The sequence below is a fragment of the Budorcas taxicolor genome, chromosome 10, assembly GCF_023091745.1.
Source record: "Budorcas taxicolor isolate Tak-1 chromosome 10, Takin1.1, whole genome shotgun sequence".
NCBI lineage: Eukaryota > Metazoa > Chordata > Mammalia > Artiodactyla > Bovidae > Budorcas > Budorcas taxicolor.
In genome coordinates, this window is record NC_068919.1 from 38,448,636 (window position 1) to 38,475,743 (window position 27,108).

Consider the following 27,108-nt stretch of genomic DNA (forward strand, 5'->3'; position numbering starts at 1 on the left):
AATGGTAAGTAGGGTTGGGTAAATTAATTCTGCAGATGTAACCAGACAGCTCTGCAGCATACAGAAAGCAAAGGGCAGTTATCCAGACACTTTAAGAAAATATAACCAAGGAAGAAAGTGAGAAATTAAAGATGAAATTCTGACTCAAATGTTGGAGAACAACCTATAACAGGAAAAAGGAAAAGATACCTAAATAAAATGATTCAATTTTACATTGCAGTTTGGCATTGTGTGTTGTGTTAAGTCGCTTCAGTCATGTCTGACTCTTTGCAACCCTACGGACTGTAGCCCACCTGGCTTATCTGTCTGTGTTATTCTTCAGACAAGAATACTGCAGTGGATTGCCATGCCCTCCACCAAGGTATCTTCCTGAACCAGGGATGGAACCTGCGTTTCTTATGTCTCCTGCACCGGCAGGCAGGTTCTTTACCACTAGCGACACCTGGGGTTCTTTGTTTTTTAAAAACATATGTAATAAAAGATGAATATAATTGCTCAAATCATTGGGTAAGGACTTGGAAAGGAATGTAAGGTATCTAAAGTGAAGAATGTGCTAAAATGCTCTAAATATAAAAGATCTAAAAACATTAACTGTGTTGAGAAAAGAAAAAGAAAAACATAAGCCAATAAACCGGGGGAGAAAGGGCTGCTGAACTTTTTCGTTTCTATCGTTCCATCAAGGAAAATTACCATTAAATTCTAACAAGTATAATAGAACAATTTTGACATGTATTTGGTATTTACTTAGGGACCAAAATAAATAAGAGTAATAGAGGAAATTTCCAAATGAACAATTCCTGCCTATCATGCCTGTGACCTGTGAATACTTAGACAAGAAGGATAAGAATATTCAACTTAAAATGTATTAATTTTAATGATGTATATTGCATAGTCTTTTATTATAACTTTGTTAACAAGATTAAAAAAAACAATGGTTTTATGATATTGAGACTGAGTGGATTGGTGGTGATGGATCAGTCTTTCTTTAAGCAAATTCAGTCTTTTCTACTTTTGAAACTCAAAATGTTATTGTATGATTTAGCTATGAAAGTGGAAAACACACTTTACAAATCTCTGCATAATACAAAGATGTAAAAGAAAGCTAACAGCTTACGTGATAATCAAATAAATCTTCAAAAATGTTTTGTCATGCTGAAACAGTGTTTCCATATAACTTACTATATAACAGGAAATAATGAAAAGACCTACATTTAAATTTAAAAAAATATGTATCATTTATACCAGCAAAGGATAACTGAATTTAACATTGGTCCATTTGAAAAAGCTATGATATTTTTACAGACTCTATAATCTTCAGCTACTTTAGGAAAACACCCTACTTCATTGTTTTTTGTCATTTTACCAAAATGTTTCCATTCTTCAGACACATTAAATTAACTTTTAAAAATCAGATATACTTTGAATCCCTGAGAATAAAAATATGTTGGATTTCTAGCTTAGGAAATGAGACAAAGAATTACTCAGTGCAGGTAAATGTAAGCACATGTTAAATAAGTTTCTTTCATAGAAATTATACCATGTAATTTTTTTCTACATTATAGCCAAATGATGAAGTATTTCAGAAAGCTCCCTTTAGTATGTCTCACATCATAGTAAAAATCCATCAATTAATTTCAAAGATTTGTAAATAATTTGAAACAGTTCTTGGTAGTGTACGGTTATCTTTGATTTAGAAAAAAATATGGTCTGAAATTCATTGAAAAATTTTTATATCAACACATCATCATAACAAGATCTTCAAAGAGAATCACATAAGCACAAAAGAAGACAATTAAATTCCTCACCTGCCTAATACCCAACCGGTACGCAACAATCCGATCCACTGCATCAGGATTCATTTGGGTCCACTGCAGACTGTAGGAGTAAACACGGTGTCTGTTCTGCCACACAGGATTGTAGGTGTCGTAATAGAATTCTGGAGCATAGGCCTTGCCTAGAAACAGAAAGAGACCTTAAAATTAAATGTATATTACAGGCAAACCTAATTACTCTTTTTGTACCTTTTATTACTTTCTACTTCATGTTCCACAAGCAATTTTTATATTTAAAAAGTCATGTGATTAAATTCAAATTAATTTATGGAGAATTTGAGAACAGATGCAAGATGATTTCCTGCTAGGTTTGATGAACAGTGTGAGAGGAAGAGAAGACCCAAGAATGACTAGAAGTTTTTTGGCGAAAGAAACCAAAAGAATGGAATTTCCATCAAGTGACATGAAAAGCTATGGGAGGATCAAATTTGAGGGGTCAGGAAATTATTTTTGAACAATTTGAATGATCTAAATGGAGACATCAGGTGAGATACATTGGACTAAAATGCAGGAGAGGCCAGGCTTGGAAATATAATCTTGCTAACCACAGGCATATAGATAGATTTCATTTATATATGTTTAAGTATTTTCATTGATGCATAGTTGCTTCAAAATGCTGTGTTAGTTTCTGCTGTACAGCAAAGTGAAACAACTAAACATATACATATATCCCCTCTTTTTGGGATTCTTTTCCCATTTAGGTCATCACAGAACAGCCAAAAACTTTATCAGCAAGTGACTGATAACTCTGCCAAAAAAAAAAAAAAAAAAAAAAAAAAAAATCAGTGAATATGACCATCTGTGTTTATATTATCCATGTCTTTGGTCAGTAAATTGAAATTAACCAAACAACGATCAATAACAAAATGGTCTTTTTCTTTTTTCTTTTTTTTAGATTTTAAGGATACGTGAGGTGTGTGTGTGCTGTGTCACTTCAGTAGTATCTGACCCATTGAGACCCTAGGGACTGTAGCCTAACAGGAACCAGGATCCTCTGGCCCATGAATTTCTCCAGGCAAGAACACTGGAGTGGGTTGCCACACCCTCCTCCATGGGATCATCCCAACCCAGGGACCAAACCTGCATCTCCCGCATTGCAGATTCCTGTGGATTCTTTACCACTGAACCACCAGGGAAGTCCCCATACATGAGGTACACATAGTGTATATAACCTACATAAACCATCTCAGGTTTTTCTTTTAATTGCCAAATTGAAAAAGGTACAAACTGTTGGGAATTATGGGTCCAACTCATTAATAATCTGAAATATAGACTTTTTACACCTTATATTTTATACCAATAATACATTTATTTATTAAATCAATATTTATTGAGAGTCTATTGAATGGTGAGTAGTGTTCTAGGCAATGAACAAAGAGGTATGGCCTCTGTCTTCCTAGAAATTGCTTCCATTTTCTCAGACCTTTCAGATAGATTTACAATTTTTACTGGATTTATGATTTAATAAATGGTAAATTATACAACAGACTTTATTTTTTTGAAATTAGGTTAAATATTAAACGTCCTCCTGAGGTTTTCATTCTGGGTTCCTGTTTGCAGGGAATTTTCTTACCTGGTTTTCTTTTTCTTCATCATTAATCACCTAACATCTAGGGATTGCACAAGAGCTGATTCATAAGAACTTATAACAGATAGTTAAAGAATGAATTTTGAAGACTAAGAATGAAATTTATGGTCTCTATTACCCTAGAGAGGTTTACCAGGAAAAAAATGTTAGATGAACTGAAGTTAATTTCTGATAAATTTACTAGTAAAATTAAATACATTGAATTAAATATCTGAATCTTAATAACATTTGGTAAAGTCTTACACCAACATTGTGTGCTTTTAAAAATGTTCTATGAATGTTCATTTATTTTAATTGAAATTGGATTATTAATTCTATACAAATTGTCTTGCATAGGAGAAAAAGAGCCACCGCATTTGTTTTATTGCTTCTTTATTTTGTATATTTTTTACTTATTACTAAGTAAATGACAGTGCAAATTCATGTTCACATCACTTAGTAAAATCTAGATGAGAGGAACACAATATACTGAATGAAGGGATCAATACCCAAAATGTCATTGACAACTTGCATTTGAGACAAAATTTCCCAAACCATTATTGAGGAGGTACATTTGATAGAGGCCTATATAATGAGTCAAGGGTTTTGATTAAAAGTAAACATCCAAAATGTATAAATGAAGTAGTGAGCTGTTTAAGTGATTCATGTCAATATACAGTGTTTTCATTAGAAATTAGTGTCTAGATTGAATTGAGGAGGTAACTATCAATGGTTGGTTTTTCATTTATTGCTTTTTATTTTTGCTTTTTTTGAGGGGAGCAGGGAAAGAGGGGATTGCTTTTGTAACTTAGCCAAGAGGGAAATACAAGGGGTATTAGATTTAGTGCTATCATTTGTATTTTCATTAAAAAAACAGGATCAAACAGAAATAACAAAAGAATAAAGTCACAACCAGAGGCTATTTAGCATGAAAAAGAAAAAAAAAAAATCCCTCAAAAACTGGCAAATGAAGTTTTTCTGAGAGTTGAAACTCCATCACAGAGAAAGAGAATCAGGCTATATTTTAACAGATCTATGAAAGATGAAAGCCAGTAAGAGGATGCATATTCTGATTTAGGAATGTTCTAGCAATCCTCTCTGAATACGGGCTATGAATTTTCCCTTCACTAAAGGTATGGTTGTCTGAGGAGTTCTTACAAACAGCTGAGAAAAAAAGAGAAGCTAAAGGCAAAGGAGAAAAGGAAAAAATATACCCATTTAAATACAGCATTCCAAAGAACAGCAAGGAGAGATAAGAAAGCTTTCCTCAGTGATTAATGCAAAGTAATAGAGGAAAGCAATAGAATAGGAAAGACTAGGTATCTCTTCAAGAAAATTAGAGATACCAAGGTAATATTTCATGCAAAGATGGGCACAATAAAGGACAGAAATAGTATGGACTTATCAGAAGCAGAAGATTTTAAGAAGAGGTGGAAAGAATACACAGAAGAACTATACAGAAAAGATCTTCATGATCCAGATAACCACAATGGTGTGCTCACTCACCTAGAGCCAGGCATCCTAGAATGCAAAGTCAAGTGGACCTTAGGAAGCATCACTATGAGCAAAGCTAGTGGATGTAACTGAATTCCGGTTGAGGTATTTCAAATCCTCAAAGATGATGCTGTTAAAGTGCTACACTCAATATGCCAGCAAGTTTGGAAAACTCAGCAGTGGCTACAGGACTGGAAAAGATCAGTTTTCATTTCAATCCCAAAGAAAGGCAATGCCAAAAATCTACGGCACGATTGCACTCATCTCACACACTAGCAAAATAATGCTCAAAATTCTGCAAGCCAGGCTTCAACAGTACATGAACCATGAACTTCCAGATGTTCAAACTGGATTTAAAAAGGCAGAGGAACCAGTGATCAAATTGTGAACATCCACTGGATTATTGAAAAAGCAACCGAGTTCCAGAAAAATATCTACTTCTGCTTTATTGACTATTTCAAAGCCTTTGACTGTGTGGATCACAACAAACTGAAAAATTCTTAATGAGATGGGAATACCAGACTACCTGACCTGCCTCCTGAGAAATTTGTATGCAGGTCAAGAAACAAGAATTAGAACCATACATGGAACAACGGACTGGCTCCAAATTGGGAAAGTAATACATGAAGGCTGTATATTATCACCTTGCTTATTTAACTTATATGCAGAGTACATCATGCGACATACTGGGCTGGATGAAGCACAAGCTGGAATCAAGATTGCTGGGAGAAACATCAATAACTTCAGATATGCCAAAGATACCATGCTTATGGCAGAAAGCAAAGAAGAACTAAAGAGCCTCTTGATAAAAGTGAAAGAGAATGAAAATGTTGGCTTAAAACTCAACATCAGAAAACTAAGATCATGGCATCTGGTTCCATCACTTCATGGCAAAAAGATGAGGAAACAATGGAAACAGTGAGAGAATTTATTTTCTTGAGCTCCAAAATCGCTGCAGATTGTGACTGCAGCCATGAAATTAAAAGACACTTGCTTCTTGGAGGGGCTTCCCTGGTGGCTCAGAGGTTAAAGCGTCTGCCTGCAATGCAGGAGACCTGGGTTCGATCCCTGTGTCGGGAAGATCCCCTGGAGAAGGAAATGGCAACCCACTCCAGTATTCTTGCCTGGAGAATCCCATGGACGGAGGAGCCTGGTGGGCTACAGTCCACGGGGTCACAAAGAGTCAGACACGACGGAGCAACTTCACTTTCTTTCACTTTGCTTCTTGGAAGAAAAGTTATGACCAACCTAGACAGCATATTTTAAAGCAGAGACATTACTTTGTCAACAAAGGTCCATCCAGTCAAAGCTATGGTTTTCCAGTAGTCATGTATGGATGTGAGAGTTGGACAATAAAGAAAGCTGAGCACTGAAGAATTGATGCTTTTGAACTGTGGTGTTGGAGAAGACTCTTAAGTCCCTTGGACTGAAAGGAGATCCAACCAGTCAATCCTAAAGGAAATCAGTCCTGAATATTCATTGGAAGGAATGATGCTGAACCTGAAACTCCAATACTTTGGCCACCTGATGTAAAGGGCTGACTCATTTGAAAAGACCCTGATACTGGGAAAAATTGAAGGCAGGAGGTGAAGGGGATGACAGAGGATGAGGTGGTTCGATGACATCACTGACTCAATGGACATGAGTTTGGGTAAGCTCCAGGAGTTGTGATGGACAGGGAAGCTTGGTGTGCTGCAGTCCATGGAGTTGCAAAGTGTCGGACATGACTGAGCAACTGAACTGAACTGATCTGAGAGTTATTTAGTTAATACCTAACTACCATTTAGCAGGGATGAAATGGTTGGATGACTGTCAACAAAATGGCCTTGAAGGTAGGGCTCAGGCTCAAGTCTGTAAGTTGCTATGAAATATTTGCCTACTGTTTCTTGTATTACTTCAATTGTTTTAAGCACAATTGAATTTACTTATAAATTCCATTTAATATTTCTATTGGATTGGCCAAAGATGGTAGATAAAACCCTATTGAACTTTCTGGACAAGTCAATATTATCTGTAGTCTAGTTCTATCTTTTATTGACTGCCAGAAGAGTAACTGGCACACTGGTATTGGCTGTATGTCATAAATGCAAATTGGCATAATCCTAGAACTGATTGTTTATCTAAACAAATACTTTTCACATTATTGAAGCAGCTTGACACTGAAGTCAGAAAACAATTGGCAGGACCTATGTGAATAATATGAATTTATTTATCAAAATCCCATTTTCAAGGTTGTGAAAGATTAAGGTACAATCTAACCCTCATTTAAATATTCTATGTAGATCACATTTTCCCGTAACATATCATCACAATCTTTATATTTAATGGTAGATTAATATAAAGGCTTTTCAATGTATTCTTGAAATATTTTATTTGTAGTGACATGTCTACATTATGTATGAGTGATATATATAATATATTTTCAGGAAATATTAGAGAAAGAAATAGAGATTACCAACTCCAATATCTTGTATGACAGATAAATTATGGAGCAGAATAAAAAAGGTGACAATATATGGATGTTGATATAAAATTTTATTTTAGTTGAATAATTGCATCACCTTTTTTTAGAATTTTAGAAGATTTTTTAGAACAAAATAGGAAAAAAATATTTTTAGATAGTTCATAAGTAATATTAATTAGCAATAAATAATTACTGATAAGAAATGGTTTTGAGTAGTTATGGTTAAATATGGACTTGCTTGCTATGTCTCAGAGAAAGCATATCTATATTTTGGATAAATGTGATACACCTCTTTTGGATAAATGTGATAAAAGAAAAATGCTTTCTGACTTCATCTGAGAAATCTATCTTAGAAGTAAAAAAAAAAAACAACACAGTTTTTCTCTCTGCTTTAAGAGCCACTCACATGCGATATTTATATACTCATTTTGTAAGAAGCACATAGTACACATAGTAATACTAAGGAAATACTGTTAAAATAATCATAGGCTTGACAAGCAAACATGACATCTGCTGGTTGAACAGGGAAATAATTCATAATTTTCCTTCTTTTTTTATCCTTTAGGCATTTTTTTGTCCTTCTAGCAAGCACACCAATTTTTTTCTCATTCTCTCTTATACTCCAGTTTTATTTTATGCAACATTGTTTGAGTTTACATCTTTTCAGATTAATTGACCTAAAATGACAGTCATTATCTAAATTAGTAGATAAACTTTAGACATTATGCATGATTATCTATAGATTTTGAATTTTAAAATATTCATAAAATATATTTGGAGAAAAATTTAATTGTTCAAATTTTTAAAATAAGATTTATGTAAAACTAAATTTATTCTATTTTGCAAATAGCTTTTCAAAAATGAGTATACTGAGTTTTCAAAGTATTTTATGCACAAAGCTCAAAGTAAAAGAGATGTTAAGAATATGCAACATGTCACTTTCCTAGTCTAAAAATGTTAGATTAAAGTACAACAAAAATCTTTCTTAGATGCATTCCTAAGCTTACAAGTTGAAAGGGAATTATTTATTAAGGGTCAAAAACAAAGAACTGAAAGTCAGACATTGAATAGGAGCTTAGGGAGAAAAAGTGTTCTTGGAATTTGTACTCTTGGGAGCTGGAATTTTAAGTCCATAGGAGATGAGGTTAATGGGCCAACTCAAGATAAGTTAGAAACGAGATGCCACATGAGTATAATCAGTGAAAAATAGCATTCTTAGTCATAGAATATACTAGAAAAAAAAAGTGTCTCTAACCAGCATAGGAAAATGAGAAATATATTTATATTAACAAAAAGTAATTCTTGGCTAATAATACCACAGGATGGCTTGAGTAGATACAATATCAATTTGCTCTTTTTTGAAATTTAAGTATAGTTGATTTACAATGTTAATTTCTGCTGTACAGCAAAATGATTTAGTTATACATATATAACTGAATGGTTATAGGGTGGTATATATATTCCACATGGTTTATTGTAGGATATTGAAAATAGTTCCTTATGCTATACATTAGAACCTTGTTGTTTATCTCAATTTTTTTCCTGAAAGACATTCTCTCAACTTATACTGCAGAGACTTTCTGCAAACTAAATCTCAATGAGTATGAATTATTAACACAGAAAATTTTTCATGAGTGACTAAGAAGGCCAATAAATAACAGGATTTGACTGACTCCAAGTAAGAGAAGCATGAAATGGAATTTATAAATAAGTATTCTCAAAATAAGAAATATGGTATAGAACAGTAAACAAATACTATGGGACCTTCCATGAAAGAATGATCAATACTCGTTATTGCGGCCATTGGTTGGCTTCATGGAGTGCATAATTGACATCTTTATTGATTTTAAAGGAGAAATTCCTCAGACAGACCAGGATTTCTCATCACAGGATAAAAAAGAGAAAAAATAATACATGGTTTTAGAGCTTCCCTGGTGGCTCTGCCTGCAATGCAGGAGACCTGGGTTTGATCCCTCAGTTGGGAAATTCACCTGGAGAAGGGAATGGCTACCCACTCCAGTATTCTTCCCTGGAGAATCCCATGGACAGAGGAACCTGCCAGGCTACAGTCCATGGGGTCATAAACAGCTGGACATGACTGAGCAACATTCACTTTAAGTGGGGGAAAAAAATGTATTAAAGACAATACTTTAGAATTCCCAAGGATCTGGTAAAGTTGCAGTGCCCATTTTTCTTACCAAACTGTGCACTCTTGAAGGGCCGGGAAGGTCTTATTAGCTATTTCTACAATGGTTGACACAATACATGTGCTTGAGTAAGGCAGGGAGAACAGGTAATTGCTAATTTATGAAGCTTCTTGTTCAATATGGTAAGATGTTAGGTATTTACCTTATAGTCGAATTATTCTCAAATTATTTTAACTAGTACTCACCTATGTGGAAGAAAAGATTTTATAGTGAGTCTACCGATTTTCATATCCCAGTGTAAAAAGAACTCAGTGATATTAAAAAAAAAAAAACTGGAAGGTAACCAAATTAATAATCAAAATAGTAATAATAAAGTTTCATAAAAACATACTTGTAAAGCATAAAACAATCTAAAACTTTTCAAATGTGTCTTTATTAGTATAAAAAGAGTAACTACATAGATCTATGGCAAATATCAACACTGATGATGCACTGATTAAAAGAGTTCTAAAAAGCATGCAGGAATCAGCTCTCTCTATGCATTTTTAGCAAAAACTAACTGAAATAGTCAACAAAGAACATGTAATTGTTGAAACCATAACTATTTTCTCTTCACATCAGTGAATCTCATTGTTGTTCTGGTTTCTCTGGTAGCTCAGTCAATAAAGAAACTGTCTGCAGTAAAGGAGACATGGGTTCAGTACCTCGGTCAGGAAGATCCCCTGGAGAGGGAAATGGCAACCCACTCCAGTGTTCTCACCTGGAAAATCCGGGGTCACAAGAGTCGGACACGACTTAGCAACTAAACCATCACCATTGTCATTCAGTAGCTCCGTTGTGTCTGACTCTTTGAGACCACATGGACTACAGCACACCAGGTTTCCCTGTCCTTCATTATCTCCCAGAGGTGGCTCAATTCATGTTCACTGAGTTGATCCAACCATCTCCATGTCCATGATGCCATCCAACCATCTCATCCTCTGTTGGCCCCATTCTCCTCCTATCCTCAATATTTCTTGGCATTAGGGTATTTTCTGATGAGTCAGCTCTTCACATCAGGTGGCCAAACTATTGGACTTCAGCTTCAACATCAGCCCTTCCTATGAATATTCAGGGTTGATTTCCTTTAGAATTGACTGGTTTGATCTCCTTGCAGTTGAAGGAGCTCTCAAGAGTATTCTTCAGCACCATAGTTCGAAAGTATCAATTCTTTGGCATTCCGCCTTCTTTATGGTTCAACTCTCACATACATACATGACTACTGGAAAAACTAAAGCTTGGACGATAAGGACTTTTGTTGGCAAAGTGATGTCTGTGCTTTTTACTATGCTGTCAACATTTGTTGAAATTGGACAGTTCTATGAAGACCTGCAAGACCTTCTAGAAGTAACACACACTAAAAGCTGTCCTTTTCATCATAGGGGACTGGAATGCAAAAGTAGAAAGTCAAGAGATACCTGGAGTAACAGACAAGTTTGGCCTTGGAGTACAAAATGAAGCAGGGCAAAAACTAACAGGAGTTTTTCCAAGAGAATGTACTGGTTATAGCAAACACTCTCTTCCAACAAGAGATGACTCTACACATGGACATCACTAGATCATCAATATCGAATTTAGATTCATTATATTCTTTGCAGCTGAAGATGAAAGTTCTATCTGGACAGCAAAAACAAAACCAGAAGCTAACTCGTGCACAGATCAGGAACTCCTTACTGCCAAATTCAGACATACATTGAAGAAAAGAGGAAAACCACTCAGCCTTTCAGTTCAGTTCAGTTTAGTCGCTCAGTCATGTCTGACTCTTTGAGATCCCTGCATGCCAGGCCTCCCTGTCCATCACCAACTCCCGCAGTCTATCCAAATGCATGTCCATTGAGTCGGTGATGCCAACCAACCATTTCATCCTCTGACATCCTCTTCTCTTCAAGCCCTCAATCTTTGCCAGCATCAGGGTTTTTTCAAAAGAGTCAGCTGTTTGCATCAGGTGGCTAAAGCATTGGAGTTTCAGCTTCAACATCAGTCCTTCCAATGAACACCCAGGACTGATCTCCTTTAGGATGGACTGGTTGGATTTCCTTACAGTCCAAGGGACTCTCAAGGGTCCTCTCCAACACTATAGTTCAAAACCATCATCAATTCTTCAACACTCGACTTTCTTTTTTTTTTCCTCAATTTTTATTTTTACTTTATTTTACTTTACAATACTGTATTGGTTTTGCCATACATTGACATGAATCCACCACAGGTGTACATGCGTTCCCAAACATGAACCCCCCTCCCACCTCCCTACCCACAACATCTCTCTGGGTCATCCCCGTCCACCAGCCCCAAGCATCCTGCATCAGACATAGACTGGCGATTCGTTTCTTACATGATAGTATACATGTTTCAATGCCATTCTCCCAAATCATCCCACTCTCTCCCTCTCCCTCTGAGTCCAAAAGTCCGCTCTACACATCTGTGTCTCTTGTGCTGTCTTGCATACAGGGTTATCATTGCCATCTTTCTAAATTCCATATATATGTGTTAGTATACTGTATTGGTGTTTTTCTTTCTGGCTTACTTCACTCTGTATAATTGGCTCCAGTTTCATCCATCTCATTAGAATTGATTGAAAAGTATTCTTTTTAATGGCTGAGTAATACTCTATTGTCTATATGTACCACAGCTTTCTTATCCATTCATCTGCTGATGGACATCTAGGTTGTTTCCATGTCCTGGCTATTATAAACAGTGCTGCGATGAACATTGGGGTACATGTGTCTCTTTCAATTCTGGTTTCCTCGGTGTGTATGCCCAGCAGTGGGATTGCTGGGTCATAAGGCAGTTCTATTTGCAATTTTTTAAGGAATCTCCACACTGTTCACCATAGTGACTGTACTAGTTTGCATTCCCACCAACAGAGTAGGAGGGTTCCCTTTTCTCCACACCCTCTCCAGCATTTATTGCTTGCAGACTTTTGGATCACAGACATTCTGACTGGTGTGAAGTGGTACCTCATTGTGGTTTTGATTTGCATTTCTCTAATAATGAGTGATGTTGAGCATCTTTTCATGTGTTTGTTAGCCATCCGTATGTCTTCTTTGGAGAAGAATCAATATAGTGAAAATGAGTATAGTATCCAAAGCAATCTACAAATTCAATGCAATCCTTATCAAGCTACCAGCAATATTTTTCACAGAACTAGAACAAATAATTTCAAGATTTGTATGGAAATACAAAAAACCTCGAATAGCCAAAGCAATCTTGAGAAAGAAGAATGGAACTGGAGGAATCAACTTGCCTGACTTCAGGCTCTACTACAAAGCCACAGTCATCAAGACAGTATGGTACTGGCACAAAGACAGAAATATAGATCAATGGAACAAAATAGAAAGCCCAGAGATAAATCCACACACCTATGGACACCTTATCTTTGACAAAGGAGGCAAGAATACACAATGGAGTAAAGACAATCTCTTTAGCAAGTGGTGCTGGGAAAACTGGTCAACCACTTGTAAAAGAATGAAACTAGATCACTTTCTAACACCACACACAAAAATAAACTCAAAATGGATTAAATGTAAGACCAGAAACTATAAAACTCCTAGAGGAGAACATAGGCAAAACACTCTCTGACATAAATCACAGCAGGATCCTCTATGATCCACCCCCCAGAATTCTGGAAATAAAAGCAAAAATAAACAAGTGGGATCTAATTAAAATTAAAAGCATCTGCACAACAAAGGAAAATATAAGCAAGGTGAAAAGACAGCCTTCTGAATGGGAGAAAATAATAGCAAATGAAGCAACTTACAAACAACTAATCTCAAAAATATACAAGCAACTTATGCAGCTCAATTCCAGAAAAATAAACGACCTAATCAAAAAATGGGCCAAAGAACTAAATAGGCATTTCTCCAAAGAAGGCATACGGATGGCTAACAAACACATGAAAAGATGCTCGACTTTCTTTATAGTCCAACTCTCACCTCCATACTTGACTACTGGAAAAACCATCTACTCTAGCTTTGACTACTTGGACCCTTTGTTAGCAAAGTAATTTCTCTGCTTTTTAATATGCTGTCTAGGTTGATCATGACTTTCCTTCCAAGGAGTAAGTGTCTTTTAATTTCATGGCTGCAATCACCATCTGGAGTGATTTTGGAGCCCAAAAAAGTAAAGTCTGACACTGCTTCTGCTGTTTCCCCATGTATTTGCCATGAAGTGATGGGACCAGATGCCATGATCTTCGTTTTCTGAATGTTGAGCTTTTAGCCAACTTTTTCACTTTCCTCTTTCACTTTCATCAAGAGGCTTTTTAGTTCCTCTTCACTTTCTGCCATAAGGGTGGTGTCATCTGCATATCTAAGGTTATTGATAATTCTCCCTGCAATCTTGATTCCAGCTTGTGTTTCTTCCAGCCCAGCATTTCTCATGATGTACTTCTGCATATAAGTTAAATAAGCAGGGTGACAATATACAGCCTTGACATACTCCTTTTCCTATTTGGAACCAGTCTGTTGTTCCAAGTCCAGTTCTAACTTTTATTTCCTGACCTGCATATAGGTTTCTCAAGAGACAGGTCAGGTGGTCTGCTATTCCCATCTCTTTCAGAATTTTCCACAGTTTATTGTGATCCACACAGTCAAAGGCTTGGCATAGTCAATAAAGCAGAAATAGATGTTTTTCTGGAACTCTCTTGCTTTTTCAATGATCCAGCAGATGTTGACAATTTGATCTCTGGTTCCTCTGCCTTTTCTAAAACCAGCTTGAACATCTGGAAGTTCACAGTCCACGTATTGCTGAAGCCTGGGTTGGAGAATTTTGATCTTTACATTACTAGCGTATGAGATGAGTGCAATTGTATGGTAGTTTGAGCATTCTTTGGCATTGCCTTTCTTTGGGATTGGAATGAAAACTGACCTTTTCTGGTCCTGTGGCCACTTCTGAGTTTTCCAAATTTGCTGGCATATTGAGTGCAGCACTTTTACAGCATCATTTTTGAGGATTTGAAATAGCTCAATTGCTATTCCATCACCTCCACTAGCTTTGTTAATAGTGATGCTTCCTAAGGCCCACTTGACTTCACATTCCAGGATATCTGGCTCTAGGTGAGTGATCACAACATCGTGGTTATCTTAGTTGTGAAGATCTTTTTTGTACAGTTCTTTTTTGTATTCCTGCCACCTCTTTTTAACATCTTCTGCTTCTGTTAGGTCCATACGATTTCTGTCCTTTATTGAGCCCATCTTTGTATGAAATATTCCCTTGGTATCTCTAATTTTCTTTAAGAGATCTCTAGTCTTTCCTATTTTATTGTTTTCCTCTATTTCTTTGCATTGATCGCTGAGGAAGGCCTTCTTATCTCTCCTTGCTATTCTTTGGAACTCTGCATTCAACCTAAATCAAATGTCTTATGATTATACAGTGGAAGTGACAAATAGATTCAAGGGATTAGATCTGACAAGACAGAGTGCCTGAAGAACTATGGACAGAGGTTTGTAACATTGTACAGGAGGCAGTGACAAAAACCAAGGAAAAGAAATGCACAAAGGCAAAATGGTTGTCTGAGGAGGCCTAACAAATAGCTGAGAAAGAAGAGATGCTAAAGGCAAAGGAAAAAAGAAAAGATATATCCATCTGAATGCAGAGTTCCAAAGAATAGCAAGGAGAGATAAGAAAACCTTCTTGAGCAAACAATGCAAATAAACAGAGAAAACAATGGAATGGGAAAGACTAGAGATCTCTTTGAGAAAATTAGAGATACCAAGGGAACATGTCATACAATGATGGGCACAATAAAGGACAGAAACGGTGTGGACTTAACAGAAGCAGAATATATTAAAAAGTGGTAAGAATACATAGAACTGTACAAAAATGGTAATGACCCAGATATCCACATTGATGTGATCACTCATCCAGAGCCAGACCTCTGGAGTGTGAAGTCAAGTAGGCCTTAGGAAACATTATTATGTATAAAGCTAGTGGAGATGATGGAACTCTAGCTGACCTACAAAACCCTAAAAATGATGCTGTGAAAGCGCTGCACTCAATATGCCAGCAAATTTGGAAAACTCAGCATTGACCACAGGACTGGAAAAGGTAAGTTATCATTCTAGGACCAAAATAGGACAATGCCAAATAATTTTTAAACTACCTCATAATTGCAATTATTTCACTTGCTAGCAGGGACTTCCCTCATAGCTCAGTAAGTAAAGAATCTGCCTGCAATGCAAGAGACCTGGGTTCAATTCCTGGGTCCAGGAATCCTCTGGAGAAGGAAATGGCAACCCACTCCAGTATTCTTGCCTGGAAAATCCCATGGACAGAGTAGCCTGGCAGGCTACAGTCTATGAGGTCGCAAGAGTCAGACACTACTTAGTGACAGAATCATCACCACCACTTGCTAGCAAGATAATGCTCAAAATCCTTCAAGCTAGACTTCAGCAGTATGTGAACCATGAACTTCTAGATGTACAAGCCGGATTTGGAAAAAGCAGAGGAACCAGAGATCAAATTACCCACAATGCTGGATCACAGAAAATGCAAGGGAATTCTGGAGAAACATCTACTTCTGCCTCTTTGACTATTCTAAAACCTTTGACTGTGTGGATCACAACAAACTGTGGAAAATTCTTAAAGAGATGGGAATATCAGATCACCTTATCTGCCTCCTGAGAAACCTGAGTGCAAGTCAAGAAGCAAGCATTAGACCATACATGGAACAAAGGACTGGTTCAAAATTGGAAAGGAGTACGTCAAAGCTGTATATTGTTACCCTGCTTATTTAACTTATATGCAGGGTACATCATGTGAAATGCCAGGCTGGATGAAGCTGAAGCTTGCATTGAGATTGCCAGGAGGAAAAACAATTACATCAGACATGCAGATGACACCATCATAATGGCAGAAAGCAAATAGGAACTAAATAGCCTCTTCATGAAAGTGAAAAAGGAGAGTGAAAAAGCTAGCTTGAAACTCAACATTCATAAAACAAAGATCATGATATCCGGTCCCATAACTTTATGGCAAATAAATGGCGAAAAAATGGAAACAGTGACAGACTTCATTTGTTTGTACTCCAAAATCACTGCACACAGTGACTGCAGCCATGAAATTAAACATGAATCTTAAGTGATACTTTTTTTAAAAAAGGAAATAAATGCTTCTACCGAAATGTGGATTTTTTTGCTTGTTATCAGGAATGTGATAGAAATCTACTTTTATTTTACAACTCTAACTGGTGAGAAAGAAGAAAACACATTGGATTAGAAAGAAACCCTCAGGAGGAAATTCAAGAAGCGACTGTCTTAAAAACAGAAAAGAAAAAAAAAAATGTGATCTGGGAAATGAAGAAAGGCTGATTAATTCAAAAATTGCAGACAAGCAACTGACCAGTACTTGTCCTCTGACTGGTACTGTGAATGTACTCCTAAATTTCAATCATCAGAGACTAAAGGGACACCAGAGTCTCTGAGTTGAAAAATGACTTTATGCATCTCATCCTGCAAGAAGAATGAAGAAGTATGATAACTCTTGGGATCCTATTCTACTGAAAGCTTATCCTTTTGATTCAAAGCCATGTAAAAAGTGTCATGAAGATGGCATAAGGCATAATCTGAGGCCGCAACATTTGATCTGTGAAGTCAAAGGAAATTGTTTTAAAAAGAATCAATGTCCTAATCTTATTACCTATATATGGTATTTAGTTATTTAACACTGAATATTAGGCCTAAATATTTAGTGAATGTATTTAGTGAATATTATTCACTAAAACTAATAAAAGAATTATTACTGAGTTGGTGGTTCAATTTTCATATGAATAGAAAGGTGTAAATTAATATGAAGAAGGAATTAAAAAATTGAAAGTATGTAAATAACACTTAACAAAAATATTATTTTATCTGATAAGTGACAATTTATCTTAGAATTAAGGTGACTGTCACAGAAGCAATAAAATGAATGTCATCAAGCATTTGTTCAACTATGGTAACTTGGAGATAGCATGTAAGAAACAAAAACACAAGATAAAAACATACAGCTAGGAAGTCAATGATATCTCTCAGTTAATGATTGTTTGGAGTTTGTAAAAATAATTGCAAGATGTGTGACAATTTATAACTCAACTAAATCATTTAGGTGCAATGCTTTTGTGCTTGAAACATAGAAGTGTTTATCCATACTTTGTCTTCCCATATGTTTTCAAATGACCAGTCATTGGGACATTATTTTTATTTATTTATTTAAAAAGTTTTTATTTTACACTATTTTACAATGCTGTATTGGTTTTGCCAGGATTGGGGACATTATTTTTAAACTGCAACCCATCAGTCCTCACATGGATCCATTTTCTTCTGCTGAAGTCAAAGCTGTGAATACCATATAGATGGCAGACTGCCCTATGACCACACTTTAGCACTCAAGAACTTCCTTAGAATTTATATCCCTGGAGAACAAGTTTATTGATTAGATAAATAACAAAAATATTGACAATACTGTCAGTCTCTACAAATCACTTGGACCTTTGTAAAAAACTTTTAAATTTGCTCAAGTATAAGGTATAGTTGCTTTTGTTACATTGTGATTACATTGTGATTTCTTTTGTAGGTTATGTCCTTTCAAAATAAAACAGCTAAAAAACAGGTTTCTCACTCTTCAATAAAATGGCTTAATTAAAAACACTTTGTATTAAGTTAGTGCTCCTATTTCCCACCTGGAAAAACTTCAGAAAATTTTTAGCACTATTTTTCTTTAAAAATCCAGTCACTGGAATAATATTTTCAATAAATATATGTTCATGAATTTACGTTATGAACTGCTAAATTCCTAATAATATGTATAAAGCATTTTTATAAAGGAAATAAAACAGTGGAAACTTGGAAGAAATGTTATGGGATTTATGTCTAAATTTCTTTATAAAACAAAACTTTGCCATTCATCTTTGCCTCTTTTCTCTGTTGCATTTGAAGATTCATCATTAGATTGTCTATTGTTTGTAACTATTATAGTTTATTCCAATGGCATCTAATATCGCTCATCACTTCACACCATCAAAAGACTTCTAACTCAGTGTTCCTTGTATAAACGAAGCAGTAAACTTCTCTCCACCTTGTGCTTCTCTTGCCTATAGTCTAGTGACTCAGCTTGCCAGGTGACTGAAATTTCCTAAAACTTTAGTTTTATTCTCACACATTTTGACTCCTTAAACTGAAAGTCTTTCCTGGTATATATTTTATCTGCTTTTCAATTATTTGGTACCCAATCATGACTACCATTCCTTTCTTGATCTTTTTTCTATGATAATTATTTATACTATAATACTTTGCACTTAATTAGGAAAACACAACACATTGTACTGTTATACTGATATATAAGTACTCCTGAAAATATTTTCTAGATAATATTTTTTTAAATTTTTCTGACTAGAGGCTCTTTCCCAGATTTAGATATAATGTAATTGCCACCAGTAGAGTATATTGAACAATGTAAAGAAACTACAGTCTTGTTTTATCTTGATGTTTCAATTCACACACATATAAATTTTAAAGAATCAGAATTGTGCTATAACTAATATCTCTAAGTAAAATCAGTTTTAATTAAATTCCAGCCATTAAATTTAATGCTACTGGCCAAGAAAAACCTACCCTAGGCATACCTGTGTTTTTCATATTAGTCCATAAATGAAATATTTAGGATGATTTTTGCAAAGCAAAATAAATGGGATTATAATATGTTATTATCAATGTGATATAATAAATGGGATTATAATATGCTATTATAATATGAATATCACATTTACATGTTTTCATTTCTGATGGTTATTTAAAACATTATTTGGAGAGTTTTGATAAGGATATGTTAACATAAATATTCATAGGTAAGGGGAGAAAAAGTTAAGCAACTCTGTAACTTGCTCCCTTTCTCCTCAAGGATGCCTGAGTGCTTGTGACTCTATCAGACCACCTTCTAAACCAGGGCTTCAGCAAACTTTCTCTGTAAGGGATCAGATAGCAAATATTCTAGGCTTTAAATTGTAATCATAAGATATTTGACATAACTATTCAACTATGATATTCTAAAGAGGAAGTAGTCATGGACAATACTGAAGGGACATGACTGTGTTCCAATAAAAATGTTATTTATGGAGACTAAAATATGAATTCCATACATTTCACATTTACTAAGTTATTATTGCTCTTTTGAATTTTTGACTACCATTTAAAAATATAAGAAAACATTTATTCATTTATTTAGGTCACAGGACATACAAAAGAAGATGGTGTGCTGGATTTGTCTCATGGGCCATGATAAACTCTATTATAAATCATTAGGGGATGTTAGAGTTTATAATATTAAGTTTGTTTCTAAAAATTCAGGATGCACTATGTAAGCACCTGAAAATGCCTTGGTTCAGCTCTATCTGCCCTATGAAACTGCTTATTTTTAATAAATATGCAATAAATATATTTATGAAGCAAGGCAGCAGTGAAGAGGGGAAGTTAGCTACATACCAACTCTCAAGACACCAAACCTATATTTCCTGGGCTAATCACATGAGTCACAGGAAATACCAAAAAAGGCAAAAGGAATATTGGAAGCTCCATCTGTTGGATATGGGGATTCATATACAAATGCTACATCTGCATCAGTTTCTTGCTTATATACTGGGCTAAATATTAGTGAAAGACATCATTTATATGAGCTTGTTTTGACAGAATTGGTATGGACATAACAGAGGCAGAAGATATTAAGAAGGTGTGGCAAGAATACACAGAAGAACTATAAAAAAAAGATCTTCATGACCCAGATAACCATGATAGTGTGATCAGTCACCTAGAGCCAGACATCATAGAATGCAAATCAAGTGGGCCTTAGGAAACATCACTATGGACAAAGCTGGTGGAGGTGATGGAATTCCAGTTGAGCTATTTCAAACCCTAGAAGATGAAGCTGTGAAAGTGCTGCACTCAATATGCCAGTAAAACTTGGAAAACTCAGCAGTGGCCACAGGATATTCAAACTACCACACAATTGCACTCATATCACACACTAGCAAAGTAATGCTCCAAATTCTCCAAGCCAGGCTTCAACAGTACCTGAACCATGAAATTCCAGATGTTCAAGCTGGATTTCGAAAAGGCAGAGGAACCAGAGATCAAACTGCCAACATCTGTTGGATCATCGAAAAAGCGAGAAAGTTCCAGAATAAAACATCTACTTTTGCTTTATTGACTATGCCAAGCCTTTGACTGTGTGGATCATAACAAACTGTGGAAAATTTTTAAAGAGATGGGAATACCAGACTACCTGAACTGCCTTCTGAGAAATCTGTATGCAGGTCAAGAAAAGAGTCAGAACCATACATGGAACAACAGACTGGTTCCAAATTGGGAAAGGAGTATGTCAAGGCTGCGTATTGTCACCCTGCTTATTTAACTTATATGCAGAATACATCATGAGAAATGCCAGGCTGGATGAAGCACAAGCTGGAATCAAGATTGCCGGGAGAAATATCAATAACTTCAGATATGCAGATGATACCACGTTTATGGCAGAAAGTGAAGAAGAACTAAAGAGCCTCTTGATAAAAGTGAAAGAGAATGAAAATGTTGGCTTAAAACTCAACATCAGAAAACTAAGATCATGGCATTTGGTTCCATCATTTCGTTTCAAATAGATGGGAAAACAATGGAAATAGTGACAGACTTTATTTTGGGGGGGGGCTCCAAAATCACGGCAGATGGTGAATGCAACCATGAAAGTAAAACATGCTTGCTCTTTGGGAGAAAAGTTATGACCAACCTAGATAGCATATTTAAAAGCAGAGACATTACTTTGCCAACAAAGGTCCGTCTATGCAAGGTTCTGGTTTTTCTAGTAGTCATGTATGAATGTGAGTTTTGGACTATAAAGAAAGCTGAGCACCGAAGAATTGATGGTTTTAAACTGTGGTGTTGGAAAAGACTCTTGAGTCCCTTGGACCACAAGGAGATCCAATTAGTCAATCCTAAAGGAAATCAGTCCTGAATATTCATTGGAAGGACTAATGCTGAAGCTGAAACTCCAATACTTTGGCCACCTGATGTAAAGGGCTGACTCATTTGAAAAGACCCTGATGCTGGGAAAGATTGAAGGCAGGAGGAGAAGGGGACAACAGAGGATGAGATGTTTGGATGGCATCACGAACTCAATGGACATGAGTTTGAGTAAACTCTGGGAGTTGGTGATGGACAGGGAAGCCTGGCATGATCCGTGGGGTTGCAAAGAGTTGGATATGACTGAGTGACTAAACTGAACTGAAGACAATTTACTTTATCTCTCATCAACAGTTGATTAAAAGTACCAATTATACTTTGCAGATATATATAAGCAATAGTTTAAAAATTTTCTAGAGCAAATTGAAGTAGATTTAATATGTGCTGTGCTGTGCTTTGTCACTTAGTTGGGTTCAACTCTTTGCCACCCCATGGACTTTAACTTGCCAGGCTCCTCTTTCCATGGGGATTCTCCAGGCAAGAGTACTGGAGTGGGTTGCCATGCCCTCCTCCAGGGGATCTTCCCAGCCCATGGATGGGATCCAGGTCTCACACATTGCTTGCATATTCTTTACCATCTGAGCCATCAGGGAAGCCCATGAATACTAGAGTGGGTAGCCTATCCCCTCTCCAGGGTATCTTCCATACCTAGAAATCAAATCAAGGTCTCCTGCATTTCAGGTGGTTTCTTTACCAGCTGAGCTACCTGGGAAGCCCAGATTTAATATGTTCTTAATGTATTCTCCTCCCAAAGTGGTCAATTGCTATATCACATCCTTTTGGTATTCAGTGTGGTATTTTCTGACATATTGACATCAGTAAAGAAAAAAAATGTTTTTTTGTAAATAATAACATATTTAGAATAGAGATTTAATGAGCTATTAAAAACATCATGATTTTAAACCTTTAAAAGAAAACATAACTAAAATAAAGCACTCATTTCTCATGCTTAAATCATTTTATATAAGACCTTGTTTAATGATGAATAAAAGCTAAAGTACAAGACTACACTAGTCATACATACATGAAATTGAAGAGAGTTATTCTCACTGTATGTTTAGTAGATTATAAACACCTTGATGGCAGAAACTTCACTTTTTATATACTCTTCCCTCGGTTGAGGTTTTGAAGAAAAATAATTAAACTCATAAACTATCTCTGCTACAATTTTTAATGCAAATGGTCATTTTTATTGTATTTTTGGGGGGTGGAGTGAGGAGTTATTCAGAGTTATCATCACTAGTACATTAACTAAAATTTTTTTGACTGGGAAGAGATTTTTAAACTTGTTAATATTATTGATGAAAAGATCTCCCCAGAACAGAACATTCAAATATGTACTGTCGATTTCAGTAGATCCTTGAAAGACTATTTCATCATTTTCCAGTTGTAATGTAGAAAAGTGTATTTTAGCCCAATTCTTTTCAATTTATTTTTAGGGTATTTTTTAGGATAAAAAGGTAATGTCAATTTAGTTGTAGTCATGTCAGTGAAAGCCTTCCCACAAATTTCCTTGTAAGTTTTATTTAAATAAATGAAAGTCACTGGAATAATCAATAGATCATCAAATAATATTACTGGAATAACAAAAATTGATGCAGAGCAAAATAGAATAATGAGTTTGTACATTACTTAGAAGTTGACAAATCTCAATTATTCTTGCTTGATCTGCATAGGTGTGAAGCTGATTAGGATTAAAAACATACTCATACAAAATGCATTTGGAAAAAACAATATATAGCAAGATTCTCATGACCTGCTAATGAAATGGCATCATAAAATTCATACTACTTATTAAAATGTGTTACCATGAAGGGTAAGACATCATTAAAATTACACAGATACCAAAGCTCTTTTCCTAATTAACAACAACAACAACAAAAATCATTAAAAGAAGATACTTAGACTTGAGTGGAAAACTTTAACTTAGTCTTTCTATGGTTTTCTTCAATAATTTAAGTTCACTTGAATATAATATCCTATCATATGATTCAAGTTTCCTTTACAGATACTTTCTAAAATGATTAGATATGTACAGTAAATGTGTTTATAGAAATATCTACTTGGAAAATTATTTAACCATAATGAGTTCAAATTGTCTAAATTGAAATATCATTTTTTACCTCATTTATTGAAACATGGAATGAACACAAGACTCAATTTTATAAATTTCCCTAAAGACATCTTCATTTGTCAATAATTTAGTCTTTTCCTTAATCTCTAGGAAAGCAGAGGCCATTAAAATAAGACCAAAGAATATGGCCTCTAGGCCTATTCACTAGGAAGTAGAAACTGAAAATGATGATCAGGTACAAAGTCTATATAACTTACCAAGAATCCTGCCTTTGGTTATGAAGAAGCAAATCACTCAGATTGAAAAAGGTAGGCAATCAAGTAGGGTTTTCAGAAATAATATGGCTTATTTATTACTTCTTGCAAGAAAAAGGTCCATTTTAACAAATCACTAACTGCTCACACCACACATATCGATATCAGTTGGAAGCTAATGTGATTTGTTTTTCATTGTAAAAAAACTGCCCCAAATTTATGACACTTCTCAGAAGAGTTCATGCTTTTCTTTAAGTAGGGATCCACCATACAAAGTCATGATTCTTTATTTAATAGAAAATAGAATTAATGGCTTCCCTGGTAGCTCAGATGGCAAAGAATCTGCCTGCAATGCAGGAGACCCAGGTTTGATCCCTGGGTGAGGAAGATCCCTTGGAGAAGGGGATGGCAACCTACTACAGTATTCTTGCCTAGAGAATTCCATGGACAGATCATGGGGTGGCAAAGAGTTGCAAAGAGTTAATGAGCACAGTACAATCAGCAAATAATGATAGATTCATTTGTAACTGTAAGAACTCTTTCAATTAGGTTTTTGGGGTTCAAAAATAATAATTATTTTATAAAGTTAGCCAGGTTAAAAAGATATCACTGAAGATGCAAATGGATCAAAATATAAAATTTATTCTGTTAAAATTACTGGATATAGTCTACATAAAATATCTATCATCACACTGGAGAAATAGTACTTAATGAACATTAATCTCCCATTGCACCCTCTCCCACAAAGAATAAAAAAGAACATAAAATAAAATTCTCTAGAAAGAGTTCCATAGTTTGGTTTCATTGTTACTGTTTAAAAGCACAGAAAGTTGAAGCAATATAAAAAACTAAACTAGACAAATTTAAATGAGTTCCTATTTGGTTTTTTTAAACTTTAAGCATTATCTCAACACAGTTAAATTGCTTCTGACCTCTTTTGGGCATCAGCCTAGAAGAAGAACTTATGCAAAGTAGTTATTGGCTTACACACCAAATATATACAGTTGTCTTGGGTGATATAAAGTAAATGCATGCACTTATCAGATAACATTTCAAATTAAACGAATGACATTTTTTACTCTAAAACCCTGAATGTACTTTGTCAAAAATGATGCTAAATATGAATAATCTGAGGTTTTTTTCCCCTCAAATTGGCTTAAATTAAGATCTAGTCCAAGAATATATAAGGTGATTTGGATTTGATGAAAAAAATAGCTTTCACATTAGGCATATAAACAGGAAATTGTTAAGGAATTAGAGGAAGTTTTGAAATAAAAATTATACATCCATTGATATTTTACTTGGAAATATCTAAGTAAGTTTTATGTGTATTAAAAACCACGTTTTAAAGAAAAATAATCTGAGCACTCCTCTGGGACAAAGAATGGTTGACTTTTGGAGGAGAGACGTATATAAAGGAAAAGAAAAGTCAGCTCTTACATTCTGCACTTCAATTATAACTTTTTATAAGATATAGCTGGTCCAAGGCTTTTGCTCACTACTATTCTGTCCAGTATTCAAGACACCTACTGGAATTATTTGTCTAGGATTGCCACTAAAAGTTATTCTATTATAATTTAACATTGCAACCATGGGCTCATGGAGCAAGAAAAATCTTGAGAGATGAAAACTGTATCTTAAATTTATATAGGAATTTACAGTTAAAAAGTGCTTCCACAAATATTCACTTTTTTTAGTCTTCACAGAAGTTGGAAGGGCAAATATGCAGAAGGATATAACTTGGTTTGAACTGCAAGTCCAGGCAGTTAATGTGCACATCATAATTACTGAAATAAAAGTCAGACTACTATCTTTGTCCAGTCTGTGGATCATCCCTCAAAAAGAGTCAAATGAATATTTTGTGAAAAGGAAGAGAATTTATACGATTTGTCTAAATTTGAAAAGGTAGCTGGCTTACATCCCTACCTTCCTCAGAGATGTTAGAATAAAATGAAATTATCTTTTTTTGGAAATATTGCAGCAAATACTCCCAAGGAAGACCGAATTTTCCTGTCATCGGTGTTGGAAGCACAAGGTCAGAGTGGCTGTCTTGAGAACCACACTTGGCCATGTCACAACCACAGCTCTAGACTGATTTTGTCATTCTGTTTAGCTATCCCTTCAAGACTTGCACCATTTCTTTCATATATCAAAAGTCTGCTTGTTAATGAGTCAATTCTAGAATATTTATGTATGTACTGGCATAAGGGGCTTCCCCAGGTGGTGCTAGCAGAAAAGAACCCACCTGTCAATGCAGGAGACATAAGAAATGTGAGTTCAATCCCTGGGTCAGGAAGATCCCCTGGAGGTGGGAATGCAACCCACTCATTAAAGACAGAAGCAGATTCAGAAACAGCAGATGACTAAATATACATGGGGTCCAAAATCCTGTCGCTTAGTCACTTCAGTCGTGTCTGACTCTGTGTGACCCTATGGACTGTAGCCTGCCAGGTTCCTCTATCCATGGGATTCTCCAGGCAAGAATACTGGAATGGCTTGGGATTTCCTTCTCCAGGGGATCTTCCCGAACCAGGGATCAAACCTAGGTCTCCAGCATTACAAGCAAATTCTTTACTGCTGAGTCACCAGGGAAGTGCCCCAAATCCTGGGCTAAGCACAGATCTCCTATTTTGTAGCGAGTGTGCTGTTTTGTAAAAATAGTGAGTGCACCTTTTCTAATGGCAACCCACTCTTGTACTCTTGCCTGGAAAATCTCATGGACAGAGGAGCCTGGTAGGCTGCAGTCCATGGGGTCGCTAAGAATCGGACATGACTGAGCGACTTCACTTTCACTTTTCACTTTCATGCATTGAAGAAGGAAATGGCAACCTAGTCCAGTGTTCTTGCCTGGAGAATCCCAGGGACGGGGGAGCCTGGTGGGCTGCCATCTACGGGATCGCACAGAGTCGGACACGACTGAAGTGACTTAGCAGCAACAGCAGTCCTATACATCCCTCACCTAAGAAATGCTGCTAGAAAATCAATCACTGAAGTAACTAGTAATCATTTATTTAGAAAGTCAATTGCTAATTCTTATATGGCCCAGAAGGAAAACAGAAATACTATTTGTATTCCCCTTAAATATGAATATTTATGAGCAAAAATATGGAATAACCAAAATCTCTGCTTATTTACCAATGCCTACATTTTTATAAAGCTCCAAAACTTTTCTCTCTCTTTTTCTGGGAATCCCCAAAGGATATTTCATATATAATTCAAAAGCTAGTGATTTTAGGCTTTCTTGTCTTTTCTTTCCTAT

At 35.6% G+C, this 27,108-nt stretch overlaps 1 protein-coding gene across 1 annotated transcript in view; it reads right to left on the reverse strand.

Annotated features, from left to right (window-relative positions):
• MDGA2 (MAM domain containing glycosylphosphatidylinositol anchor 2) overlaps positions 1-27,108 on the reverse strand; it is a 918,782-nt gene that overhangs the window by 93,238 nt on the left and 798,436 nt on the right. The window contains exon 10 of the mRNA XM_052646754.1: positions 1,806-1,954. Coding sequence (XP_052502714.1) covers positions 1,806-1,954 — 149 coding nt within the window. The remainder of the gene's footprint in view (positions 1-1,805; positions 1,955-27,108) is intronic.